General features: G+C 37.4%; 1 protein-coding gene across 1 annotated transcript; it reads left to right on the top strand.

Annotated features, from left to right (window-relative positions):
• The first annotated feature begins 2,860 nt into the window (after positions 1 to 2,860).
• Positions 2,861 to 24,572, top strand: ica1 (islet cell autoantigen 1). Its single transcript, XM_041793083.1, has 13 exons — positions 2,861 to 2,971; positions 5,968 to 5,997; positions 6,122 to 6,293; positions 6,921 to 6,993; positions 9,598 to 9,721; positions 10,479 to 10,677; positions 12,016 to 12,141; positions 12,360 to 12,458; positions 12,551 to 12,654; positions 12,819 to 12,862; positions 14,961 to 15,221; positions 19,998 to 20,087; positions 20,305 to 24,572. Exons 2-13 carry the CDS (start codon positions 5,981 to 5,983, stop codon positions 20,427 to 20,429), a joined length of 1,434 nt encoding a protein of 477 aa, XP_041649017.1. The 5' UTR covers positions 2,861 to 2,971; positions 5,968 to 5,980; the 3' UTR covers positions 20,430 to 24,572.
• Positions 24,573 to 24,580: the final 8 nt, after the last annotated feature.

Below are 24,580 nucleotides of genomic sequence, written 5' to 3'. Positions count from 1 at the left end.
GAAACGGCAGAAAAATGTTGAAATAACAGCATATGAAGCTTAATTTTTAACACTGGGAAATGAACATCAATCATGGCATTAGTGGGAGGGATGTAGAGTGAATGTCTTTTTTTTTCTTCAAGGGTCAGTAAGTACACTTGGGTGGCATTAAATATACCTGGGTGGCCGGACCAGTGGGAATCACTGGGTTCACATATATCTAGGCAAACCTCAGACACTATTCAATAAGAAAAAACTCAAATGATTGGATGAGTATTCTGTCACATTCATTATGGGTCAATCAGAACAACGAAACACAAGATGCAGTAGAAAAAGTGTCATGGCTGAGGAGTAATCTACATAATGCAAGCTTGACCAGCAGCTGTGGTTATGCCAGCACAGGACCTTTAACTATCAGTGGAGCCAGCTGGTAAATCAAACTCTTGCTGAAGCCTATCAGTAGAAGAGCAAAAACATGTTATCCACTAATGTGTTCAGTGTTTGCTAATATTTCACTAATAATTAACAGTGTGTAGTTGTTACAAAGTGATTCTCAAAATACTGTGGATGCAGTTATCAAGTTGCATGGTATGAACTAGAGATGAACTCCCCTGGTAAAGAGCAGGTATGAGACTGATATCTCAGCAGTCTAATATATAATCATTATATAACAACTACTTTGACTCGAGGATGAATTTATTAATCCTTGTGCACCAAAGACTGAGGCTACTCATGCCTCATGGTGGTCTGATTTCACTGAACACCACTCCTCTAGTAGCTTTAAACTTTACAAATAAATATTTTTGCATTCAGAAATAAAGATAGCTTGATTTTTTCTTTTTAGAAATCAAAATACCCCGCAGTTTATGACAGAACAGCTTAAATGATAAATTTAATGACTGCACTAATTGGATCGGCAGAAAATTAATTTGCTGTAGCTTAGATAAGATTTGAAATACTGTTGGATGCAAAAACAGGATTCACCTTTTTCAAAGTCAGGATTTCCAGCTGTCTTTTAAATTATTGTTATCTGGGGTTGTTTTAGGTTCTGGCTGTTTGTTACTGCTTTTGTCTCTATTTTGAACATGATTGAGTTTATGCTCAAAAATATATATATATTCGTAGAATTGTCCTCTAATGTTGGGTAATTCATCAGGATTCTAGTTCCAGTTACTATATAAAGAATAAACGATTACTGTGGTACATGATTTAGTCTAGACGTTTGTCATGTGTAGTAAATAAACGGTTGTTATGGAGCTTAAAAAGTCTTAAATGTGTTTTAAATTTTATTTATATAAGTGTCTTGAAAAGTGTTATTTTTAACTTTTGAGAGGTCTTAAATTTTATAGTTGCTTTTTATATATATGTATTCATTCAATCTACACTAGTTACAGAGCTCTGTAACTTCCTGAGGAAAGCTGGATGCCAGAACATGTTGAATCACGCTCTACTTGAAGTCCCTGTACAGTGAAATCAAAACTTTGCGAGGTTGCTGTAAACGTGAAAACACTGAGGTCTATGTATGAATGAATTTTTGATTTAGACTGTTAGAAAGTTGTTCACCTCTGTCCTGGCTTGGTTTAATTTGAGCAGGGAGAAAATGTGAGCCAATGACATCGCCAGTCTTGATGGGGAATTACCCCGCCCCCTTAACACTCCAATGATATAAAATCACAGAGCAGTTCATCTCAGTACAGTCTGTTGTTAGCTGATGTCACTGCCTTCATTGAAAGTTAACAGGCAGCTACATGTTGTGATTCTGTTCATTGTGAGGTAAAATTCCCCAAAGCTACAGCAGCTAACAGATCATTAAAAGTATCATAACTGAGAGATTTGTGCCAGAAAACAGTAAATCACATCCCCATCTTTTGTCTCTCAACTACGGCACAGAGCCAGGCAGCTGAACTCTGATCAGAAGCGATTCTAAAATCTATGAGAATCGTATTTCTTGTGAGTGGGCGTAGCTTCAGCTCATACAACTGACACGCCCACACCATCTTTTTCATGATTTTGAAGCTAAATTTGATCAACTTAGAGATGTTTTTCATGACTGAAATTTTGACAGATGGTTCAGAACACAGTGACCTGTCATACAACGAACCTAAAATAAAGATTTTTTTCATCACTTTACAGGGACTTTAAAGAACATGCCAGTGTAATAAAGGCTATTTGAACTTTTTTTTTTTTTTTTTTTTTTTTTTTTGCAGACGTTGGTTGCATTGGTTTCTTGGATGACTTTTCGTAGATCTGTTTCTGCTCTTCACCAAAGAACACTGTCTTTTTTTGTCAATAGAATCTGTCCAGTCACATGTTTTTCAAAATGTGTTTTTTGTGTGTTGCTACTTTTTCTGCATATTTTTGATCTGCAAATTATTTCAATGTCAATTACACAGGAGTCTCTTTTCCAGACCTGCCTTTGTTTGACAAAACGTGCAGAAATAGGACCTTCAGTTGGGATTGGCTTTTATCTTAAGTCTTACAATAGTTTTTATTTAGGTCATATTACAGTGTTAGTAAATTCACAATCTCTGTTGCAAACGACATTTACACTTTAACAACTGATTTCCCCCATGGGTGCCAACTGAGATTCGATAAAGGAAATAAGGGTTCATTTTAATCCAAATATGTTTAACTATCAGTGGAAACATAATTTAATAGTAAAAGGGAAATAAACAGGATGTAAGATTACCGTCTTGTTTTCCTGGTCGTTTTTCCTCAAACATGAGACCAGCCTGTACAAAGAAACACAAACATTCTGCCATCAAGGACACACTTAGTGCACAAACATACAGAAATATGTGCACGAGACAAACATTCGGCGTGGTGCGCGCAGCGCTGATGGGAGCGCACACTGCATGACGTCATTGTTTCGTGCAGCAGACTGAATGAGCAGCTGTGTGTACACTTCTGTCCAACAGGGCCTTCATACTGCAGAAACAGCGGCGAAGGGAATAAAAGACGTCTTAATTCTACATGTTATTAACACGGGCAGGTACGTGTACAACACCTTTGGCTTAAATTTTAATATGTTGGTGTTTTTGTGCGGATATTTGAGTCAAACGTAAAGGAAAGGAGGAGTCGCTGCCTGTGCCAGTGAATCAGGCGGTGTTTGCTCTGGTGCGGTGCGGATGTCTTGTCACATTGAGACACGGTGTTGAGAGATAAACAATGAGTGGCTTTTACCGGCTTAAACGGACAAAATGTACTTTCTACATTGGTTTCCGTTTATTGTAGCGCTTATCACATTAAAAGGAATCGTGACGCGCGAGCTGTACGTAGAATGTGCTCATTATTTATTAATTTCCTCCTCGCTGATGATGGACAGCAGGGACGCTACTAATGAGACACAGGAGGATTTGTAGGTGACATTTCCAGCTTGAAGCTATTTATGGTAAAATTCTGATACTGCTGGGTAATGCTGGAAAACAAATGGGCGTAAATAGGCCACACCAGTCACATCTTATTGTCACTTTAAAGGAATATTTCCAGTCAGAGGGAATAGACACTTATCGCTCTGTTATCTGCTCTTGTCATTTTAAAGCTGAAGTTTTACCCAGTATTATTTAAAAAGTCCAACTTTAAGGCTCTAAATTTAAACCGAACAAATGTTAGCTGTATGGGCTAACCTTTAAAACATCAGACACATCTTCCTGAAACTCCATTCCTGTGTTTAGGTTTGTTTTATGTTTATCAGCGGTGTGAAAATGTCTTTTGTTTTGATAATTTGTTTTATCTTTCTGTTTTTTTTGAGCAGTTTAGAGTATTTTATATTAAATATCTGCACTGACAAGCAGATATTTTACTGTTTGTTTTTATTTCCATCTTGGCCAGTAGTCTTCAACACCCGCCACACAAAAATATGGCGTCCCTCAAGGCCCAATTTTAGGTCCGCTTTTCTTTATATGATTCCCATTGTATTGTTAACCAACATTTTCTTCCATTGTTGTACAGATTTCTTCAAATCTGTGTGCTCATGCAAAATAAGTAGCTAACCTGTGAATATCAGAACAGCTCATGCTGTGACAGTTTTCGGTCTCTTTTGGCTGGCCTTGGATTTAACTTCAACTAGATATCCTATTTGCTCTTTTTTAATAACGTTTTATTGTTCATGTTACTCATTTTTCTTCTGTTATCTTGTGTTTAAGCTCACATAGCAATCTCCTCAACTTGCTGTTAATATGTTATATGAATACGTAAGCAGGGCTGCCAAGATTAATCACAGTAATTGCAATGAACTCCAAACCACAATTAACTATTTTTTAAAATTACAAGTAATCACATGTATTAGTCTCACTTTCCACACGTTTGAGCAACTGCAGCATCTCCCATCAGCTACAGTGATTTTAAATAGGTCCACTACTGCTCCTTGATGTCTAATTTCAGTGTGGAAAAACTCCCAGACAGCTCAGTGGACAAGTTAAAAATCACCTGAACCAGGTGTTATGGAATATTTACATTGTTATTGTTCACATATTTCCTTTTTAGTGCATACATTATGCTTTTCTGTGTTCATGTTAAAATCTTCAATCTACCTATAAAAGCAGATCTGTGTTAAAACTGCTACCCTTAGTTTAAGACCTTAGAAAAAAACTTTAAATTCAAATTAGATTGTGATTTAAAAAAAAAGGTGTGACTTATCACAATTAACTACAGAAATTCTGAGATGAATCGCAATTAAAAATTTTAATATTACTATTTAAAAGTTAACTTTGTAGGTAGGATTTTAGATTTAATTCGTAAATGCAAAATAAACAAAAAATAAATCATTGCAATGCACAATCTTGGAATCTGGAAGTTATGGTGTGTAAAATACTGTAAAAAAAACTCAATTTTTATCCAAATTCCTTGTCCAGTCTTTATCAAAGACCATTTTCCCTGGCGTTTGTTGCATTTCATAAGATTATTTAAGATAAGAGTTGCCAAATAAGTTGCAATTAGTTATCAAAGTTGTGAACTCAAACTACTAAATTAAGACACAAAACGAGAGAGAACAAGTGTGAAATTATATCTCATTGATAAAAAGTATTCGATAGTCTTTTTTTTTTCAATTAATAAGGCAACTTGATTTTGTTTAAAGATGTTATACTGAGAAATTTAAAATGACTATACGTAAAAAGTTCTAAGATTTATTGTTTCAAGTCTATTAAATTCATAATAAGGACACAAAAATGTCTAAAAAGCTTCCTGTGCAACTTTCACAGCAGATCTTCAGAGCAAAACAAATGTACTTCCTTAATCTCTCAGCTCCCTCGTCCTTTCCATCCAAACAAGCTCCCTCTCTCTTTTGTGGTCCAATTTCTGTGAGGCTAACAACGTCAGACAAGAGCTGATAAACATCTGAAAAAAGAGATTTCAGTTAATGATATCCTACAATTTCTCAATTATGTGAAATATCACACATGTAGTCCCTGAATTTATTACACTTAAACACCCATATATCTTCAGTCAGAAGACTTAAAATACTCTTAATCCAAAAAACCCAAACAAATGTACATATTTGAGCCTTGACAGAAGCATAAACAAGCAAAAGGTAGCGTAAACTTGCCAGTGAACACAGAGCTGAGAACAACAAACCTAGACTTCTGTTTCTTTTTAGAAGTCAGTTTGCTGTATCAATATTAGGAATGCTGCATTTTAAGCCTTTAGGAAGCACCAACCCTACCTTTTTTACAGCATGGCTTATCGCACCAAGACTTATGGATGCAACCCTTAAACGTTGAAATAAAGGGAAAAAACCTCAGATGCATTAGTTTTGTTTAAAAGATTTAAATCCAGCTGAATATACAGATTTTAAAAAATCCAGTAATGCAGACTTGTATCCACAGAGCTGTGGGAGTAATTTAATAAAATAAAACCATTCTGCTGACTCTTATTTCCTCCTGTATCTGATGAAAATATCCCAAATATAAAGTTTAATAACCCTGTTGGGGCTTTACTGCCTTTTCAGGCGATTTATAAGGAAACTAAGCCACTCTGCTTTCTCCTCAGGTAATCGTGAAAAATGGAGGGAGGAAATTTGTGAGTAAGCCTTCTTATTTACACCCAGTTTCACGCCTATCAATGAGTCATTCCCAGAATTTATTCTCTCCATTTTGCTAAAAGAGCAGCAGTCCCAACATTAATCCAACCTGTGTCGTTACAGTGGCTACTCCCGAGACTATCTGGACCGCTTCATCCAGAGCCAGGACTCATCCGTGGTGAACAAGTTCCAGCAGAAATACTGGAAAACCAAACAGACGCTCATCAAGGTGACCGGGAAGAAAGAGGATGAACATGTGGTGGCATCAGATGCAGATCTGGATGCTAAGCTGGAGGTGAGGAGGAGTGTGAAACTGCTGGGGTTTGTGGTTTGAAAGCAGGAGAGTCAGGTCAGGTAAGTTTAGGTTTCACTCACAGTGCAGAGACATTAACAAACACTGGAGATTCTTCCCCTCAGGTGGACTCTGCAGAGACTTAAATGGCTTTTTGATTCACATGGTGACCGTATTTGCTCAAGGCTTAAATCTTACATTAGGCTCCCTCTCCAGCTCGCATCCTCCATGCCTCCATTTCAGGAGGGAAGTGAAGGTAATGGCAGAAATCGATACCTCATACAAGCTGGACTATCCAACCTTTATTTATGTCACGTCTTTAAAAAGCAATCTTTCCAAAACAGGTTATCTACATATCAAATAAGAGCCCATTTTTAAAGCTTTGATGTGATGTTTTTCTACTCCTACTTCCACAGCCTCCATGTACAACAAACCCACAGTGTAGATTAGCACCATTTCAAAGCTATAAAGCATCCTAAACATGACTGGATAATCGTAGTTTATCTTCTTAAAAATAACCCACAGCCTGTTCTGGCGGTGTACTACACAGTAAGTCTTATTTAACCAGCAAAAACACAATGCTCAGGCATTTCTCTTTGTGATTTTATTGATTTTTTTTCTGCTCTGCAGGTTTTTCACTCCATCCAGAGAACATGCATGGAGTTGCTAAAGGTCATCGAGCTGTACCAGAGGAGGATCTGCTGTGAGAAATGTCTTTGTTAATTTAAAAATATAACTCCTATTATATATATATATATATATATATATATATATATAGTTTGGTACTTGCATTATCTCAAATACTTCTAAAAACATTTAAAGTTAGAGAAATTCTTAATTTTTATTATTCTAACAGTCTGCTTTTCAATGGCAGCTGCCATGACAGACACGTGTGTATTGTTGCTGTGAAAACATCAGACGTGCATCAAAGACTGCAGCATAAAGAGGCGAGAACTGCTACTGGAAGCTGTTTCTGTGATGAATTCCAAATAATGAGTGAAAAAAGCTGCAAATTGTGGCCTTCCTGGTAAATGCTGCTAAACACTCACAAAGCATTATGGGATTGCTTTCAGGAAAGCTGAGGTCAGACTACATGTTTTCAGAAGATTATTGCTGGATCTAACAGTTGTAGGGATTTGGGACTCACCAACCCTGAAAATCTGAAATGTAGTGTCATAGTGAACGACAACCTACAGCCTATCTGAGACACTGAAGCGGCAACCTCAGGTCCTGAAAAATGAAGCCAGTGCAGAAGTGTAAAAAATTGCAATACAGCGAGTGTTCGCTTGTGGGTGGCAGCAGAAACACTGGAAGACACATATACAACACCTGTTAAAAAGCTGTTTTTTACACTAGAAATAAACTGGTTTACAGCCTGCTTCCAAAAATGAAACGGGTCTCATTAGCTAATGTCTTTATGTAATCTCACTGTAGAGGAGGGGATATTTTCATACTACAATCGTTTAGATTATATTTAAGAAAAACCTAACTGCGCGCTGATTGGCGTGTCTCATTTGATCCTATTTGAAGCTACCTTCAGAAGGATAGCTTAAGTGATAGCTTAGAGGACAGGAAGTCCAGCGCAGTGGGTGGGCTCTTGTCTGTCGTAAGGTTGGTCCAAAATTTGGTTTAGACCGCAATTTCAATATGAAGGCTGCCACGGGTTAGTTTTAAAAGCTGTTTGAGTCTTGCATCTTTTAATCAAATGGCAGACGTCAAACAGGCTTTGTCCAATTCTTTTTACAGTCTATGGAGACACCTCACGGCCTCCTGACAGATGTTGATTTTTGTCCTTCCCTCTATGATTTCTCCCATGATGTCAGTGATGTCTACCAATGATGTCACAGGGCACTCCACACACGCAACAGTTGCAAATGTAAACAAACCAAATGGTAAAGCAAAAGAGAAGTGATAAAGTTGGTGCTGTGAGATTATGACGTGTTATTAAGAAACTGCCTGATAAAAACTGAAATGTGGGCGAGAAATAGTTACTGGGGAGTAACTGCTTTTAGCATTAGCATCAAGCTGGAGAATCATTTAACATAATGTATAAATAGAAAAGAATACAGTAAAATGCATTAATTACAGTATATTTGTTTAAAGTCTTCTTTAGGGGTGACGTCTAGCCCTCTCCTGATGCCATAACATCAGTCATACTGATTGATCATGTCCCGCCATGTGGTCTGTCATGTCTGTCAGACAAGTCAAAGCACAAATTTATGGGCCCATGATCACCTACTCTGACATACTGACAATTATAACAAACCAATTAAAAAAATCATGTAGTGTGACCTTGGCTTTAACAGCTTTTCTCCCTCATTAAATGAAATTCATCCGTAAAACAAAACACTTGTTTACTGTTTAGTAAACACATCTGTAATGCAGCTTTGGGTATCTTATTAATGTTCTCTGTTATCTGCTGCTGTTCTTAAATGTGCATTATAATCTGCTTGACCCTGGGTGCGTCATGGCTTAAAGGGTCACATGAGGGTCGATGTGTCAATGTGCATCTCTGTCAATGTACTGACCTTTTATTTATTATTGTTTCTGACATTGGTCTGGGTAGACTGCAAAAACTGAACTGCCCTTTGGGAAAAATAAAGTTGTCTAAATCTAAATCTAAAACAGCATGTGGAGTGCAGTTTTAATTGAAAGAGTCCTCAATTCAAAACAAGAAGTAAACCTCAGAACTGAGCAAGGTGTCTAGTCTGTACCTGGTTTGGTAATGTCTAGTGGGACCACGACATTACAGAGGTTGGGGGGCTGGAGTTCCACAATACAGAGTCGAGCTTGGGTGATTGGACTCACAACCGATGGCAGAAAATAATCACGGACCATCAAATGTGAAAGCATTCCTGCTCCCTCACATAACATCCAGAATTTCCATGGTAAAGACAAACGAGTCGTGTCTATCATAGTGGCCCGGTCATGACAACCACTGTAACAAGACACATCCAATTACAAAGTATCAGGATTTCTCTGGTTTTAAAAATAGTTTGAAATATACAGAGAAGTGTAACTAAACTAAAATACATAGAACAAAAATTAATATAGATATTTCTGTGTAAAATTTATACATATTGTACCTTAAAGGCAAAGAGCAATCCCAGATTACTTTTTTTAATAGCTAGCAGCTATGCAACGTCTCTAGTTGTTATCTTTTGCTAATGTACTGATTAAATGCCCCCGAGCAGCAGAATTTACATGTTTTTCAACTCTCTTTATGAGTGACAGAGATGGAAATTGCATTTGTTTTGATTACAAAGTTAATTCAAGCACAAAACATGCATTAATTTTATATCTGCAGTTCTGTCTCAAGAGGAGAACGAGCTGGGTCGTTTCCTGCGCTCACAGGGCTCCCAGGATAAAACCAGGGCGGGAAAAATCATGCAGGCAACCGGGAAAGCTCTCTGCTTCTCCTCCCAACAGAGGTAAGAGTCATCTCTGTAAATGTGGGAGACGTATGCCACATCCTTATTACAGCCACATAATTCACATAGCAGCTGCATTAGACCGGAGCTCTATGTAAATGTATGTCTCTTTTATCGCCTAAATCCTGAGGTGGAGAGTAGAGGGATATTTAATTTGTCACGTGTAATCCTAGTTAGGAAGGAACACTCCTGGGGAATATTAGCAGAAGAAAGATTAGCTTAACATAAGAGATAAACTAACAAAGATGTCTGAATTAATCTTTAATGGATCTTTGTCACAGTCTGTCAATTAAAAAACTCAGATACTGGTTGATAACAGACAGTATTAAGATAAGGTGTAGTTAAGAAATAAGCCTTCCTTGGGTTGTACTGGCAGCCTCAGTGTACTGTCAGTGTGCTGTTTCTTAAATTTAAGATCGGATACATTCTTATATATACTCTAACAGTTTGATCTGAAACTTTATAAGGGGCCAACAAAACTGAACATTTCAGAGCTCTGTGACTGCCTCTACTCTGGACTTTTTTAGATTGCTTTAACAGCTTCTTGCATTGTTAGGAGTGTAAATAAGATACCAGATTTTAAGTGATAAAGATACATTTACTTTTGAGATCCTAAATTTTATTACTGGTACGCTAACTCTGTAAGCAAAGCATGTTTTAATGTCTTCCTTTATGCTGTTACAGTCTCAAGTCTAGATGTTTTAATATTTGAAGACTTAAAAACACATAAACTTGCTCATTTTTTTACTCACTACAGAATGGCTCTCAGGAACCCACTGTGCCGGCTGTACCAGGAGGTTGAAACATTTCGCTATCGAGCCATCTCAGACACGTGGCTGACGGTGAATCGTATGGAGCAGTCCAGGACTGAATACCGTGGAGCGCTGCTCTGGATGAAGGACGTATCTCAAGAGCTAGATCCAGACACTCATAAACAGATGGAGAAATTTCGCAAGGTTTGTCATAGAGACATTATTTAAAGAGGTGGAAAAAGTACCTGACTGTTGTACTCAAGTAAAAGTAAAATTACTTTGGTCACATTTCCTTAAGTAGAAGTAAAAAAAATGGTCTATAGATCTACTTAGGTATAAGTAAGTCATTTAAAGTTTACTCAGAGTACTGAGTAACTGCTTGTGATCCCTTAGAGGTTTTCAAGGTGAAATTTGTTTTTCTTTAATGTGCAACAGAAACAAGAGAATATGGATCTCCAACAAGCTTGTTTTCTTATGAGGTATTACTTAATCTAAAGTGAAACTCAACAGGATGAAATGTATTATTCTCTCACTCGTTGCTACTGACTGTCATGGGTTGTTGAAGTCGTACTTGTTACCATTTTCTTGTTGTTGGCAGAAAACTTAAGACCTCCTTGTTCTGGCTTTTAGTGTTTATTTTTTATTCAGTACTTTATGGTTTTTAAAATGCAAGTACAATACTTCCCCAAAATATACTTAAGTTAGGGGAAGTTAGGGTTCGTCCAGGTATAGAGAGTCTGTATCAAGACCAGCTGTTTCAGTGCATAAAGAACTGTGTGCAGGGTCCGAGTTTGCAAAAGACAGTTAAGGAGATCTGTTAAAGGTGGCGATGCTGTCAAGGCTGTGATGTCCATGTTGTAGGGTAAGATAGACAGAGAATGTCTGCATATTGGCATGGGTTAGGGACCTCTTTACTGAGTGCTTCTCTTTTCCATGGAGTACAAGCATCTTGCATTTTGACTACATATTGTGCTATTTTTTAATTACTTGTTCGTTATTGCTCAGCTTGCATTCTTTGCAGTTTTTTGTGCAAGTCTGAAATACAACTGAAATAATGTCACAAAAACCTGCCAAAAATACAGCTGAACAGGGTTTTAATTATTATGGCTGATCTAACAGAGCTAAAGCTTTCAGAGGACAGTATCTATAAATCATTGTTTAATAAATAAAATAAATACTGAGTTTGAAAACATCCAAAAAAGTATTGGCATGCATTCACCCTATCTCATGTTTTCTTACACAACACTTCTTGCCAAATATATTCAGTCAGCCAAAAATTTCAAAACATCTTTAACAAACTCTGTAAGATTTATTGTTCAACTCCCTTTTCATGAACAGCTCAAAGCTGTGAAAACAAACCAGTTAAAAAAGAGCCACTAGAGGGCGTAGTGTACCACCATATGGCCATCCCCTGGTTCATACTGTGCTGTTTATTTGCACATATTTTAACACCAGTTTTTTTTCTTTGTTCAAACTTGTGTGATACACCATAGTGGCTGTCAGACTTTCAGTTGGGACATTTTCTTATCTGTCATCTCACAGGTTCAAGCCCAGGTGCGCACCACCAAAACAAGCTTTGACAAACTGAAGAATGACGTGTGCCAGAAAGTCGACCTGCTTGGAGCCAGCCGCTGCAACCTCCTATCTCATGTTTTAACCACATACCAGGTACACCGCCAATCCAGGCTGTTTGTAGACACTCCAGTGAGATCAGCTAGGGTGCAGAGTAGCTCTGCATGGTGTGGTTGAGTCAGGAAAGACAAACATAACAGACACAAAGCAAAATGTGGAGTGCAAGACTAAAAAACTATCACACAATGTTAGAAAAGATATGTGAAATAAAAGCTACTAGCTGAATGTGTCTGTGGCTTGTTCTGCTTCTTCAGACGACACTTTTGCACTGCTGGGAGAAGACGTCTCACACTATGGCAGCCATTCATGAGAGCTTTAAGGGCTGTCAGCATTATGAGATCTCCTCACACAAGGTTGGAGAGCACCGTGACCTGCAGAGATAATTTAAAACTACATCTGGAGAACTGTCTAATCATTATAATCAGTGACATTTTTATTCCCTCAGACCTCAAAAGACCCCTCAGACAAGCAGGCCAAGAAGAAAGGGAAGAAGAAAACCAAAGCAGAAAAAGAAGAAGATGGAAAGAAAGCTGATAGCACAGACGACCAGTAAGTTATCTCACAGTGATCGGTTCTCATGCAGGCAGACAAAACACATGCATGCCAGTAGTGAAAAGTGAACTGATTTACACTGAACATAAATGAAGTTTTTCTAAACACCTGCTGACTAAAGTATGCAAAAGATTGTGTTGATCTTGTTCTTATCTTTACAGGCTCATCTCATTAAACGAAAACAGCAGCGATAAAACCAGAGAAGGTAAAAAAACACACTATAACATCTATTTAATCACGTTTTATAATTTTTTTTTAATATTGGTTTACTGAGGATGCAGATAGAAGTTATATTTACATGACAATAATGTGATAATGATTGTCCTTAGTGATTGGTCAGTTTATAATTAGGGATGCACAGATGCTTAGTATTGGCCAATGTGAACAGTTTCGAGTAGCCGATGCTATCTGTTGTGTCTAGTCAATTTAAAGCCGGTGTCTAGTTCACCTCATTGTTGTTTCAAAAAAAGACTTTTACTAGACAGAAGAAGTCATCTGTTTGACAAACTCTGAATTGTTTTCATGGTCAAACGTGAGAGAAAATGTTGCTTAAATAAGGCCCTGAGATTCCAGCCCATGCACGTTCCTTCTGAACCCGGCCTGTCCTGTCAACTGCACTTGTGTGCCAGAACCAAACTTTGGCCTAGTTTTTTTGGAAGTTAGCCTATAAGATTGAGGGTTAAACTACCATCTAAGTTATTTTAATGATAGAAATCTGTTAAATGAGATCTCAATGACCCCAGATTAGCCTATCTATTGTTTATGATAAAAAGAGCAGTGAAGATCAGGAGCAGACGCACTGACATCACTCTGTACTGAATGCACTGAGCTATTAAGAGATCATCAGTCTGTTAGCATACAGCTACAGTATGAGTTGCATTAGCACAGATCATCATTTGAAGTTTTTGCTAAATTTTCCTCCACCTGTGCGTAATTGCATATCGTGCTCCATGTCCCTCACTCGTCCTCCACTGTCCTATTTCACTGTGTGCTCAAAGTGGAGCAGCCTGGAAGCACCACTTCAACAGTCCCTCATTATGTCAAAAATATACAATCATGTGCTTAGGTTTTAGGTGTGCAGGGCACTAAGGATTCATCATCGGGGGCCAAGTTCAGGCTCAACAGCATCTCTTTGTCCAGGCTGTTTCACCCCTGATAATACGCCCAGGGACCGCTGTCAGTTTTTGGTCCCTTTTTGGACATGCACACCATGACCAGGGGCTTGTGGCTGCACCACTACCCACCAGGATGGTTTCCTACTCATCACATCCACCTCTTACTCTGCCCTAAATGTGTGACCGTAATTTCCCCATGTCCGTGGGAATAGGCAAGGACATCCAGAGCACAACTGGGATTGTGTCAATCCTCCTTCCCACTCAATGGTGCCCTAAGGCGGCCTTACTCACCATGACACGCCTTACTTCAGCATCAGTTTGTGGCCCAAACATGCCTAAAAGTCCTGCACAGTACATTTAAAGTCTTTGTTAAGTTAAAGTCAAGATTAGCAGACCTGGGAATAGCATCTTATTAACTGTGCAGTGGGTCTGCAACAAGGAAAAATTTTCTTAAGTTATTATGAGACAAATAGGCAAAGACTCATAAATCTAGGGTGAAATATTCCCATGTTGCTTTATCTGACATCTTTGACTCCCCTTGAGTCCATCCTGGACTGTGAGCCACTCCGGGCCAGTCTTACACTTGTACAGAGAATCCAGTCCTTGAAGAGAAGATGTGGGCACAGTAGGAGTGTCACATAAGAGACTTAGATTAAAATTGGTATCATAAATTGGCAGTGGCTAAATCTTAATTTCTAACATTGGTTTTGGTATCTGCACTAATTTTCAATATCACTGCATCCCTAATAAGGAACGGAGGGAAAAAATGAGCCTAAGTTAACAGCTTGAATATGTTTTTCTAACAAGAAGTAAAACACAATAGTGACATTTTGCCAACTATATTTCAAGAGAATGAAAACTAGCAAGAGCTTCATTTTGAGAAACTGAAATGGTGAATTTGAGGCATTTTGACTTGGAAATGACTAATAGTCAAAGTAGTTGCTGCTCCTTTTTTTCTAAAACTGAGTCATCATTTCAGCTTGTTTATTTGATATTTCTACATTCCTAAAACGCCCACTTGTACCATACTTAAGAGCAAGGGAATTTGAAATAACCTAAAAGTGAGCATCTACCAAGTAAATGTAAATAAATCAGATAAATGTGACTAAGAAAGGGTAAATTACTCTTAGAGTTGCATGTTTTTATTTTATAACAAAGCATTATTACTCTGATTTATGTTTTCTCTAGGAGAAGCAGATCACACGACCTATCAAGATGTGGATGGAGAGGAGAAGGACAGCATGGCTTTACTAAATGAGATCTTGGGCAGCATGTCAGTAGACGAGGGTGACTTCTCTCGAGAATGGACAGAAGTTTTCGGAGACAAAGATGAGGGAATGAGTGCAGCGTCGGGTAAACCAGTCGAGGCGGAGCAAAAAGAAGACTCCTACTTCCTACCCTCTCAGCTGCTGGACCAGAGCTTAAATAATCTGCAGTCTTCCAACTCAGGTATGAAAATTATCATGTGAGCATTTGTGCTTTTGTGAACTTTGTTTATGCTTATTTTTTCATATCAGTCTCAAATGAATCTGCTGTACAACTAGAGAATTAGCTATAGTTTTCCATGAATGAGAGCATAAAAAATGCACAGCTAAAATTAGTAGCTTTGCCCCCTCTGTGGCATTGTAAAATTTTCCTCACAGTGGCTCTAAAATGATTTCTCAAACCTACATCTGTCAAAGTAATAGAATGAAGCCATTATAACATGGCAATTAGATTTTCTTACCGGTAGGTAATTGCCAACAACTTTCCATTTCATCCGGCCTCTGGCACTCACTGCTAGCACCTCGTCTGCTTTGTTGATTGGGTTTGTTGGTTTCAGCTCGGAGGATTGTACGTTTATTAGCCCCTCTATAAAGCTAGAAAGAGAGAAAACCTGTGGTATGCATCTATGGGTTAAATAATGAAACTTACATTTTAGTTTGGTCTGGTGTTATGGCAGATATGATTTATAATCAAGCCATCTAGAACACTGTTTCCCAACCATTTTTCCTTGGGCCCCCCTACATGTACCTAAGAAAAACAGAGCGCCCCCAGGACCCAAGTGAGAAGAGAAAGTGACAGACTGCCTTCAAAAATCAACATAGATTCTAATTGTTTCACTGATAAATCCCTAAAAAGAGGCCTATGCATGCTTTTTTTCGAAATAGTTTTAGTTATCAAGAACCACTTAATAACTGCTTTATCATGGTTTTAATCGATATTTTCAAATTTAATTTTGGCAGCCACAGAACAGACAAAGTCTCATGCCACCCTGAAGATCTTTGGCACCCCCTGGGGGGTCCCAGACCCCAAGTTGGGAACTGGTGATCTAGAATGTGGTTTACAATGATTGTGAGAATAGCCCATTAATCCTGCAAGTTTGAGAGTCAAAGCAAGTTATGTTGGCAACATTCCTTTCATCACTGATAAGGAAGAGCTAGAACAAGAAGGTCTGAAGTTTGTCCAAACTAAAACACCAGTCTTACTTTACTTACTTAAACACTTTGCATTTGGTCTGCTTGAAACTGCAAACTGTCCAGATTGCAGCGGTGTCGTTGCAGTTCCCTTGCTAGTGAGTCTGCAGACCTCCCACCTTCCACTGCAGTAGAATTCATGAGCTTCCACAGTTTTAATACCTTTAAACTCATGTAAAGTGTAAGTTCAAGCATGAGGGTAGCTCAGAATGTCTGCATGTGTGACTGGTGGTAGTTCATCAGGGTCTTCATCCAGTCCTGAACTGCAAACTTATGTGGATCTACATCCTACATCACACCCATTTCTCCATTTATGTCACTTTTGTTCTGAAATTCAGTTTTCCCAATAAAGCCCCTTTTCATTTTTCCTTTCATCTTTTCATTTTTTCTCTTTCTTTATCATATAAGCCCTTTGCTATGTGGTGTCATCTTCACATTGTATGTTCATTTTATTCAACTTTGCTTTCCAGATAACGATTACATTTTTTTTGAGATGTTAAAATGCACTTGTCTGGTTATCTCAGGATAACAATGCTGGTATTTTGGTGATTATGTAAGCATCAGAGCATGTCTCAACATTAGAAAAAATACAGTAGTAAGATTTCAGCACTGGAACACTGCAAATTTATTTGACCAATTCAGACAGTACAGCCCAATAGGTGCCTAGAACTTCTAGCTTTGTTGCGAAACTGGAATCTATAGCATTTGACTTTTACTAGTGTCACATCCATCTAGGGCTGGATGGGGCGTAGATGGCCCAGTGGTGAGGTCACCATGTACACAGGCAGCCTGGGGTCAAGCAGCCTGCGGCTCCTTTTCTGCATATCTCTCCCCACTCTCTCATCCCTGTTTCCGACTCTGTTCACTATCCTCATCTCTAAAAAAAAGGCATGGAAAGCCCCAAAATAAATCTTTAAGAAATAAGGGCTGGACAATAAATGTTTTATTTATTAATTGTATTTGTGGAAAAACTAGGTTGTAAAAAATGACTATCTACTGTAGATTTCCTCTTTAACTTCCTCCACAACTGCCTTCTGGCTTTGTCTAGTTGAGTTCAGGCAAAATAGTAGAAAATGCATCGTTAAAATGAGAAAAATTTGGATCATCACCAGCTTGCTTTTCCTCCCTTTCCTTAACACACATGTATATACACAAATGCAGTTGAAACAGTTTGCAGTAAAGAACAAAAGCGGTTGTCTAACTATGCCGCATTTTCTTCACAGACTATATTTGAATGGCTTGCTCTGCATTTCTGCCGATTATTTCTGCATTTTATGTTTCCTTTATCCACACTCAATCACCATAAGGTCATGTATAGGAGCATGTGCCAGTCTGGCACTTTGCCACGTCAACCTTGACTCTGAACTCTCTGGCCTCAAAAATGACCATTGTTCAGGCCTATGCCCATATTTTCAGGTGGCCTCCGAGCTAACCCCTCCACAATGTACGCGGCAGTCCCTGAGGACTGGTCAGACCCACGCTCCATAATCAATATACTAGTCTTAATGTACTCCTTGTGAACATGTTGAATTATTTAACAGACAAGGTGTGGCGAGACACTTGGCTCATGAGACAGGATCACATGACATTTGGGTTCCCGAGAACAAGACAAGAAGAGATGAGATTTTACACTTAATAACTCAGAACAAAATATATGACTGGAATTTTTTTTTTGTTCAATTGAAAATCACAAGTAGCAAAGCATGCAATAAAATGTGGAGTGATGATCCTGTGGGTCACGGATAAGATGTGCCACACATGATTTTAAAGTGTCAGGAGCATCCTAATTGGTAATTTCCAACTCAATACTGGAATAAGTCATGGCAGCAGCTGCTCTGCAGCTATTCAGTTTCAGACAGTTTTTATTTTCACACAAGAAATCCTTCAGCCTCAGGAGACCTTGTCACATTGCACAACAGATTATCAATTAAAACCTTGGTTCCCAACCTGGGGTCCAGGACCCCTATAGAGGGGCACCAGAGACCTCAAGGGGGGGGTGGGGGTGAGGCTCTGTCTGCCCTGAGGCTGTTAAAAACAGATCTGCACATATTACCAAAAATCATGGTATAACACTTGTAAATAATTTATACAATAGTTTTTGGGTTAAAGAATTTGTGTTTAAGGCTACTTTGTTTGGATTTACACACACACAAAAAAATAAGATTTATGTTAATTTTGGCCAAAAAGTATCACTATTTTTTTTTGTCGTGTCAGTCCTGTAGGGGCTCAAAGGAAACGAGGCTGGGAACCACTGGATTAAAACATTGGATATGGAATGAAAAAAATCAGAGATTGTGTTCACAGCTATATGGCCCAGCCCTATATCAAATGTTGAAACTCTGGTATCATGACAACCCTATCACAATACGCAGTCCAATGATCTGTCAACTGACTTTATAAAAACTGCAGAAACACAGAACATAGGTAAAAGTTAAGAACCACTTAAAAGCTTAGAGCTAATTCTGCTTTAATCACTTTGCAAGTGTAGGCAGGAGAGCACGCAGGCAGGGACCAACTTGTAAGAGCAAACTTACCTTTGACAGGTCGTCAAGAAAATCAAGCACGCAAAGGATCAGATGGATGCTTAAAGCGAACTTAACACCTGCAAATCTTCCTCCTTGCTCTCATAACTTGCCTTGCACTTAGGAACTGAGACTTCATTTTGCAGTCAATAATGCTTTGTGCCTTGAGAAGGGAAAATCCAGAGCCTTGCAAACTGTCAAGAGCTGCTCACGAAGCTAATGTGGGTCACTGTGCAGGAAGACGCTTTTTCCAGAAGTTAATTTTGAGAGCTTAGCGACCAAAAGGCTTTCAGCTTTTCAAGGTATTGCAGGAAGACGAGTGTAGGTGTAGCACTTCCCAGATTTTGCTGATTTTGGAGAGGTCAAAGGAGCAACACATGATAACAGAGACCAAAGCTTTTGAACTCCATTTGACCCACAGATTAAAGCTTTGAAAAAGACAAATCCTGCAAATAAAACTGGTTCATAGAGTTTAAATACTTGACAGATCTCAACTGTACAGCCCTTGGCTTGAGACCAAGAATGTGAAACAACACTATGACAAATCTTGAAGGAAGAAAATCCCCAAATCCCTGTGAATCAAGCACATTCAGATGCATCCAATAAGAGCTAAAGCTGCAATAAACTTAAAAATTTAAACGCCCCACATATAAACACATCTGTAAAAAGATTTGAGTCCTCTCATCATGGGAAAATGTATCTTAAAAATGTTTTATTCATATTTTCTGCTTATTCTCAAGGACTTCCTGAATATTTCAACAAGTCAAAAGGTAACACAAGAGGAGGATGTGGGGGCTGAAACATTGAAATGCAGCAACATAGAAAAATTAAAATGGTTCTTTGGTGTTTAAAGCTTGTAAACTGCTTGTATTTGGAGTATAGCTTGTTTGGTACAGAATACAACAACAACACATTCCTGTATCCTCCCTGGTGGTATTAAGTGTTGCAACATTGCCAAATCTGTTTTCTTAACCCACAAAGTATGAACTCAGAATACATGTGCTTGAAATAAAACCTCATGGTTGTAATTTTAATCTGACCTGTACTTAAAAGCCACTAATAATGTCAGCTGTGATTTCTGCTGTGATAAATGTTTTTGTTATTGATGTTTGTTGTGCTTATTGCACATAATCATTCCACATCAGCAGTGCGATCAGTGAGGGAGTGTGATGATTTATTTGTTGAATCATCCTCTGGCACGTTAAGCGTCCCCTGCTGATGAATCTAAATCTGCCTCTCTGTTTCAGATTGGGCTGGGATCACTCCGCAGCCCGTCGCCCAGGCAACCGAGCACTCATCTGGAGCCAATCAGAACCCTTCTAAGCCAGCAGTGAAAGGTAGGAACGGGCCAAATGAGTAAAACATATGAAAAGAGTTGTGTCCAAGTGAAACCTGTGTTTATGGGAACTTGTGGGTTTGTTTCCATTCATACTTTGGGATGTCGGCCAGTTGTAGTGCTTTTTACACAACCAAGGGGGGGTGTTTCTATTTCCAGGGCTTTATAAAATGTGCAGCAGAGTATCTAAGAGACTTTTGTTGAACTCATTTTTACAGAGACAGCAGCCGGGACATCCAAAGACCTCTCTGCGTGGTTCAACCTGTTTGCAGACTTGGACCCGCTCTCCAATCCTGATGCAGTCGGAAAAACTGACAAAGATCATGAACTTCACAATGCATAGTTCTTCCTCAGCGTCAGAGTGATCCAAAATGGGAACATTGATAGGAAAATACAGCAGAATATACAGGTGCAACTCAAGAGTACTGTTAGAAAGACAAATTTTCTTCTAATTTAATACATAAAGTTATTCCTTCATGCAATCTAGATTCAATGCGGAAAAAATGTAATATTTCAAGCCCTTTTTTGGTTATATTTTGGTGATTGAGGCTCATGAAAATCAAACATCTAGTACCTCAAAATATTAGAATATCACATAAGATCAATTAAAAAGGACTTATAATACAGAAACATCAACCTTGTAAAAAGGTCAGGGCTCCACACTACTGCATCAGTGTGATGTGGCATGGAGGCGATCAGCCTATGGCACTGCTGAGGCATTGTGAAATATAGCACATCTTGCATATGGCCTGTCTGTTGTCCAGCTTGCCTCAGTCTTTTTAGTTTTTGAATCCAAAATGCTGCCAAACTTCACCTTCTTAGTTTCAGTGGATCAGAGCTGAGAGGTTCTGCCATGTTTTTTTTAAAAGCAGAGATTAATCACTTGTAGCGAGTCAAGTTAAATGTCTTGTGGTTAAATTAAAAAAAAAAAAATCAAAAATAACTAAAATAGATATATAAAGTATAAAGATACATTAATTATTGTTTTTGTACTGTGCAAGTCAGCCCGGTCTGTTGCAGCTACCGTAATAACTCTCTCCTCAGTCACCTTTAAAGTGTGACTTATCGAGCTGGAAATGCAAAGGTTTATGGACAGCCTGAGAGGCATTCAGCAAATATACAAAATAAAATGATTGGGCATAAGTCTAATTGCAGTGCAGGCTTTAAGAGATTTTTTAACCCAGTCCTTCTTGACACTGTTCATTTATCTGTGTCTCAAATACTCGTGCAATGCAGATCTTGCCAATCTATTCTGTGTTTTAAATGCTCCTGTGCAGCACATTGGTACAAGCCCTGTTTGCTTTAGAAGTGCTTTATAAATAAAGTTGACCTTGACTTTTCAGGTGGCTGGCATATCTGTATCATAAATCCTTTTCCATTTGTCTTTTGTAATAATTTGATTTTCATGAGATGCAACAGTAATTATCAAAATTAGAATAAAATTAAAAAGGCTTGAAATATTTCGCTCTATGTGTAATGAATCTAAAGTGTATAAAAGTGTAACTTTTTTTATTTGAATAAGAGACAAAATAAAGCTTTTCCTGTACACTTATTTTTAGAGATGCACCTGGAGCTGCCACTAGACCAGAGAAAAAATCTGATCAGCAAAACTCACACAGTTGTCATCACTCACACCAGAAAAAAATAGACCAGTGATAAACAAAAAATGAGTCAGCTTCTGTTTTTTAAATCTGTTATTTCTAGTGATAGAGGAGGTTCTCTCAGATCTATTGAATGAAAGTCTTAAAACCAGAGTAGACGAACAATGCTGCAAGAAAAAAGCCATTCATTCAATACTTTACTAAATTAATGCGACCCACCCAGCTGAATTATTTTAATCAAAAAATTTTGAGTATTTGATGGCAAGCAATGATGGATTTTAAGTGTTTATTAATTTAATTGTCCAGTTAGCTATATTAATGTTTAAATAACCACTAATTAGCTTCTTTAATTTCACCCAGGGGAATGACAGATACTTATCAAGTAAATAAAGAGGGGTGATACATTAAGTATTTACCTTCAAAACATGGTGGTCACTGATAATTAATTAGCAAAAGATCTGATAAAGTACAAGAATTGAAGTGAATCTGCTGAAGTACTCTGCAAAAACTCAAATCTGACTAACTTTATCTGTCTTATTTCTAGTCAAAGATTTCTCATTAGCCTCATTTTGAGCCACATTAGCTTGACAAGTCCAGAATTCTTGGGGTATAACCTCAAAAAGAAGTTCTGTATTGCTTCTAGAATTTGTTTTTTTGACTTGTTGGGTGTCTTGCAATAAGAAATCTGTATTTACATTAGTGAGTACATGTCATTTCACAGTTCTCCATGCCATTTTGACAGTTCTTTTTTCACTGTTTTAAGTGACAAAGCTTTAAATGATTTTTATAGTTTGAGAAAAAAAAAGTTTTTCTTGGCTTTCAGGTAAAAAGTGGCATATAATAAATGTTCTGAAACATTTTTGACTAGAAATAAGATCTAAAAAAAAAATAAAGCACTCAAGTATGTTTATGTAGTTGCTTACCTTTACTAACAGTCAGTTGCACTACTCATTTAGAAGCCTAAAGCCAAAATTTGTTAAATTACCTTGTCAAACTCTGAAGATTTTTTTAAATTATCATAAAAAGGGTAAAATGAAGTGTAGGACTATTGAAACAATATAAAATCAACTCTACAGGATTGCTCAGCTACATACATGTTGATTGAAACTACACCTTGTCCTCTGCATTTCAGCTATTTTGTTTTATAAAATATTTCAAATCAAGGATAAACTTATTCAACAGCCAACAGCAGACATGTTTTAGTTTTAATGTACAAAGAAACCTTAACTCTAAAGTTGGTCTTTAATTTATTATTTAGTTTATTGGAAAATAAAACACATTCACTGAACAATCTAAACTTATGGAAATCTAATAAGCTGTCTCACTGATTTAAGAGACAAAAGAGTTCAAACCACTGATAGTCAACCATTACATACTCTTTATGTCTGAACCAGTAAGAACAGGATGAGAGAGATGTTTCTTATCATGGAAAAGAAAAAAGGTTTTTAACATCAGAAATGCTGTTATTTGATCATGTTTTATCTTATGGTGACAGTATGAGAACACACCAAAAACTACAGATACCAGACAATGTCCGTTAGGAGAAAGTTGAGACATTTGCAAAATAAGCTTTTAAAGCCTGTTGGCTGCTTTGCTGGAATAAATGTTAAGTACGGACAACTCCTTTGAGTTTAGAACAAGACGCCTTCAACAAACGCTGCCTTTAAAATCTGTAGTCTCCAGTAGCATTAATGCTTTAACCCTGAGTTTAATTAGTGATGATTATTAACAAGTAAAACTACTTTATAAGATATAAACAGAAGAGGAAAAAGAAACAGGAAAAATCATAATATAATAATTCATGTGCAGCAATGGAAAAAATCTTACATTTCAAAGGGAGTAAAACTATCAGAGTTCAGGAACTATTTCATTTAAAAGTTGAAAGGTTACCTGATCATCCCGATCTTTTTAATTCATGAGGAAAGTTTTTGTGATTGATTTGTGCTTTTAAATTTGTTTGCTCCATGCTGTATTTTTTGTATCATTTATTCAGATTTTTTAAAACTAAAAATATACATATCAATGCATGTTGCATGCCTTGCTTTATGTCATCAAAAGTGTTTTTGAATGAACACTGTGTTTTTATTGTTGTAGGGTTTTGCATTTAAGTACATCTTTTGCACATTTATTGAGCTCTTTTGTTGATTTCAATGGACAATCTTTGACATATTTGTGTACTATTTTAGGGATGCACAATATCATAGGTATTGTATCTATATTGGCAGATATTAGCTTAGGAAGCCAATAATCAGATTGTCAGAAATGAAAATTCCTGCAGATATTTACAACAGAAATATCAACTGTAAATATCAGCTGTTCATACAAATAAGTGTTGATTTTAAGGCAGGACTGAAGTCTTTTTAAATATTTTTTTCCTAAACTTTAAAAGACTGAAGTTTTAGGTCTAAACCACATTAATAAACTGGTATTGATCTTGGTATCGCCTACAAATGAATCCGAAAATATCAGCATATCAGCAAACCTATAATATTGTGCATCTCTAGTGATATTCTCAGAGCAAAACTTCCTGAAAGATTATCATGAAAATGCTGTCATACTGTACTGGTTATGACTCCCATGCTGCAAAATCAAATATATAAATAAATGCCTTAATCTGATCACATTTAAATATATAGAACCTCATCATAACTAATATTTGATTTATCAAACTCTATATTAAAACTGAATTTTCAATCATTTGGTTGTATTTAACCATTTCTGTGTGTGTCATGTGTCATGTGCCATTTGTCAATGTCTGATCATAACCAAATACATTGATTGCCTTACCTCCTATGTGCACATAAATGTCATGCTCCTACATGTAAATACTGATATTATGAATTGATGTGTCTGCCTTTGAAAAGATTAAATACAAAGTAAGTTTTGTTTTGTT

The sequence above is a fragment of the Cheilinus undulatus genome, linkage group 8, assembly GCF_018320785.1.
Source record: "Cheilinus undulatus linkage group 8, ASM1832078v1, whole genome shotgun sequence".
Lineage (NCBI taxonomy): Eukaryota > Metazoa > Chordata > Actinopteri > Labriformes > Labridae > Cheilinus > Cheilinus undulatus.
The sequence above is the reverse complement of the archived record's forward strand: the minus strand, read 5'-3'. Positions and strand labels throughout refer to the sequence as shown.

Coding starts and splice junctions, on each gene's coding strand:
- ica1 (XM_041793083.1), top strand. Junction 12,655..12,818: donor GCTGATAGCACAGACGACCA/GTAAGTTATCTC, acceptor TTATCTTTACAG/GCTCATCTCATTAAACGAAA. Junction 15,222..19,997: donor TCTGCAGTCTTCCAACTCAG/GTATGAAAATTA, acceptor TCTCTGTTTCAG/ATTGGGCTGGGATCACTCCG.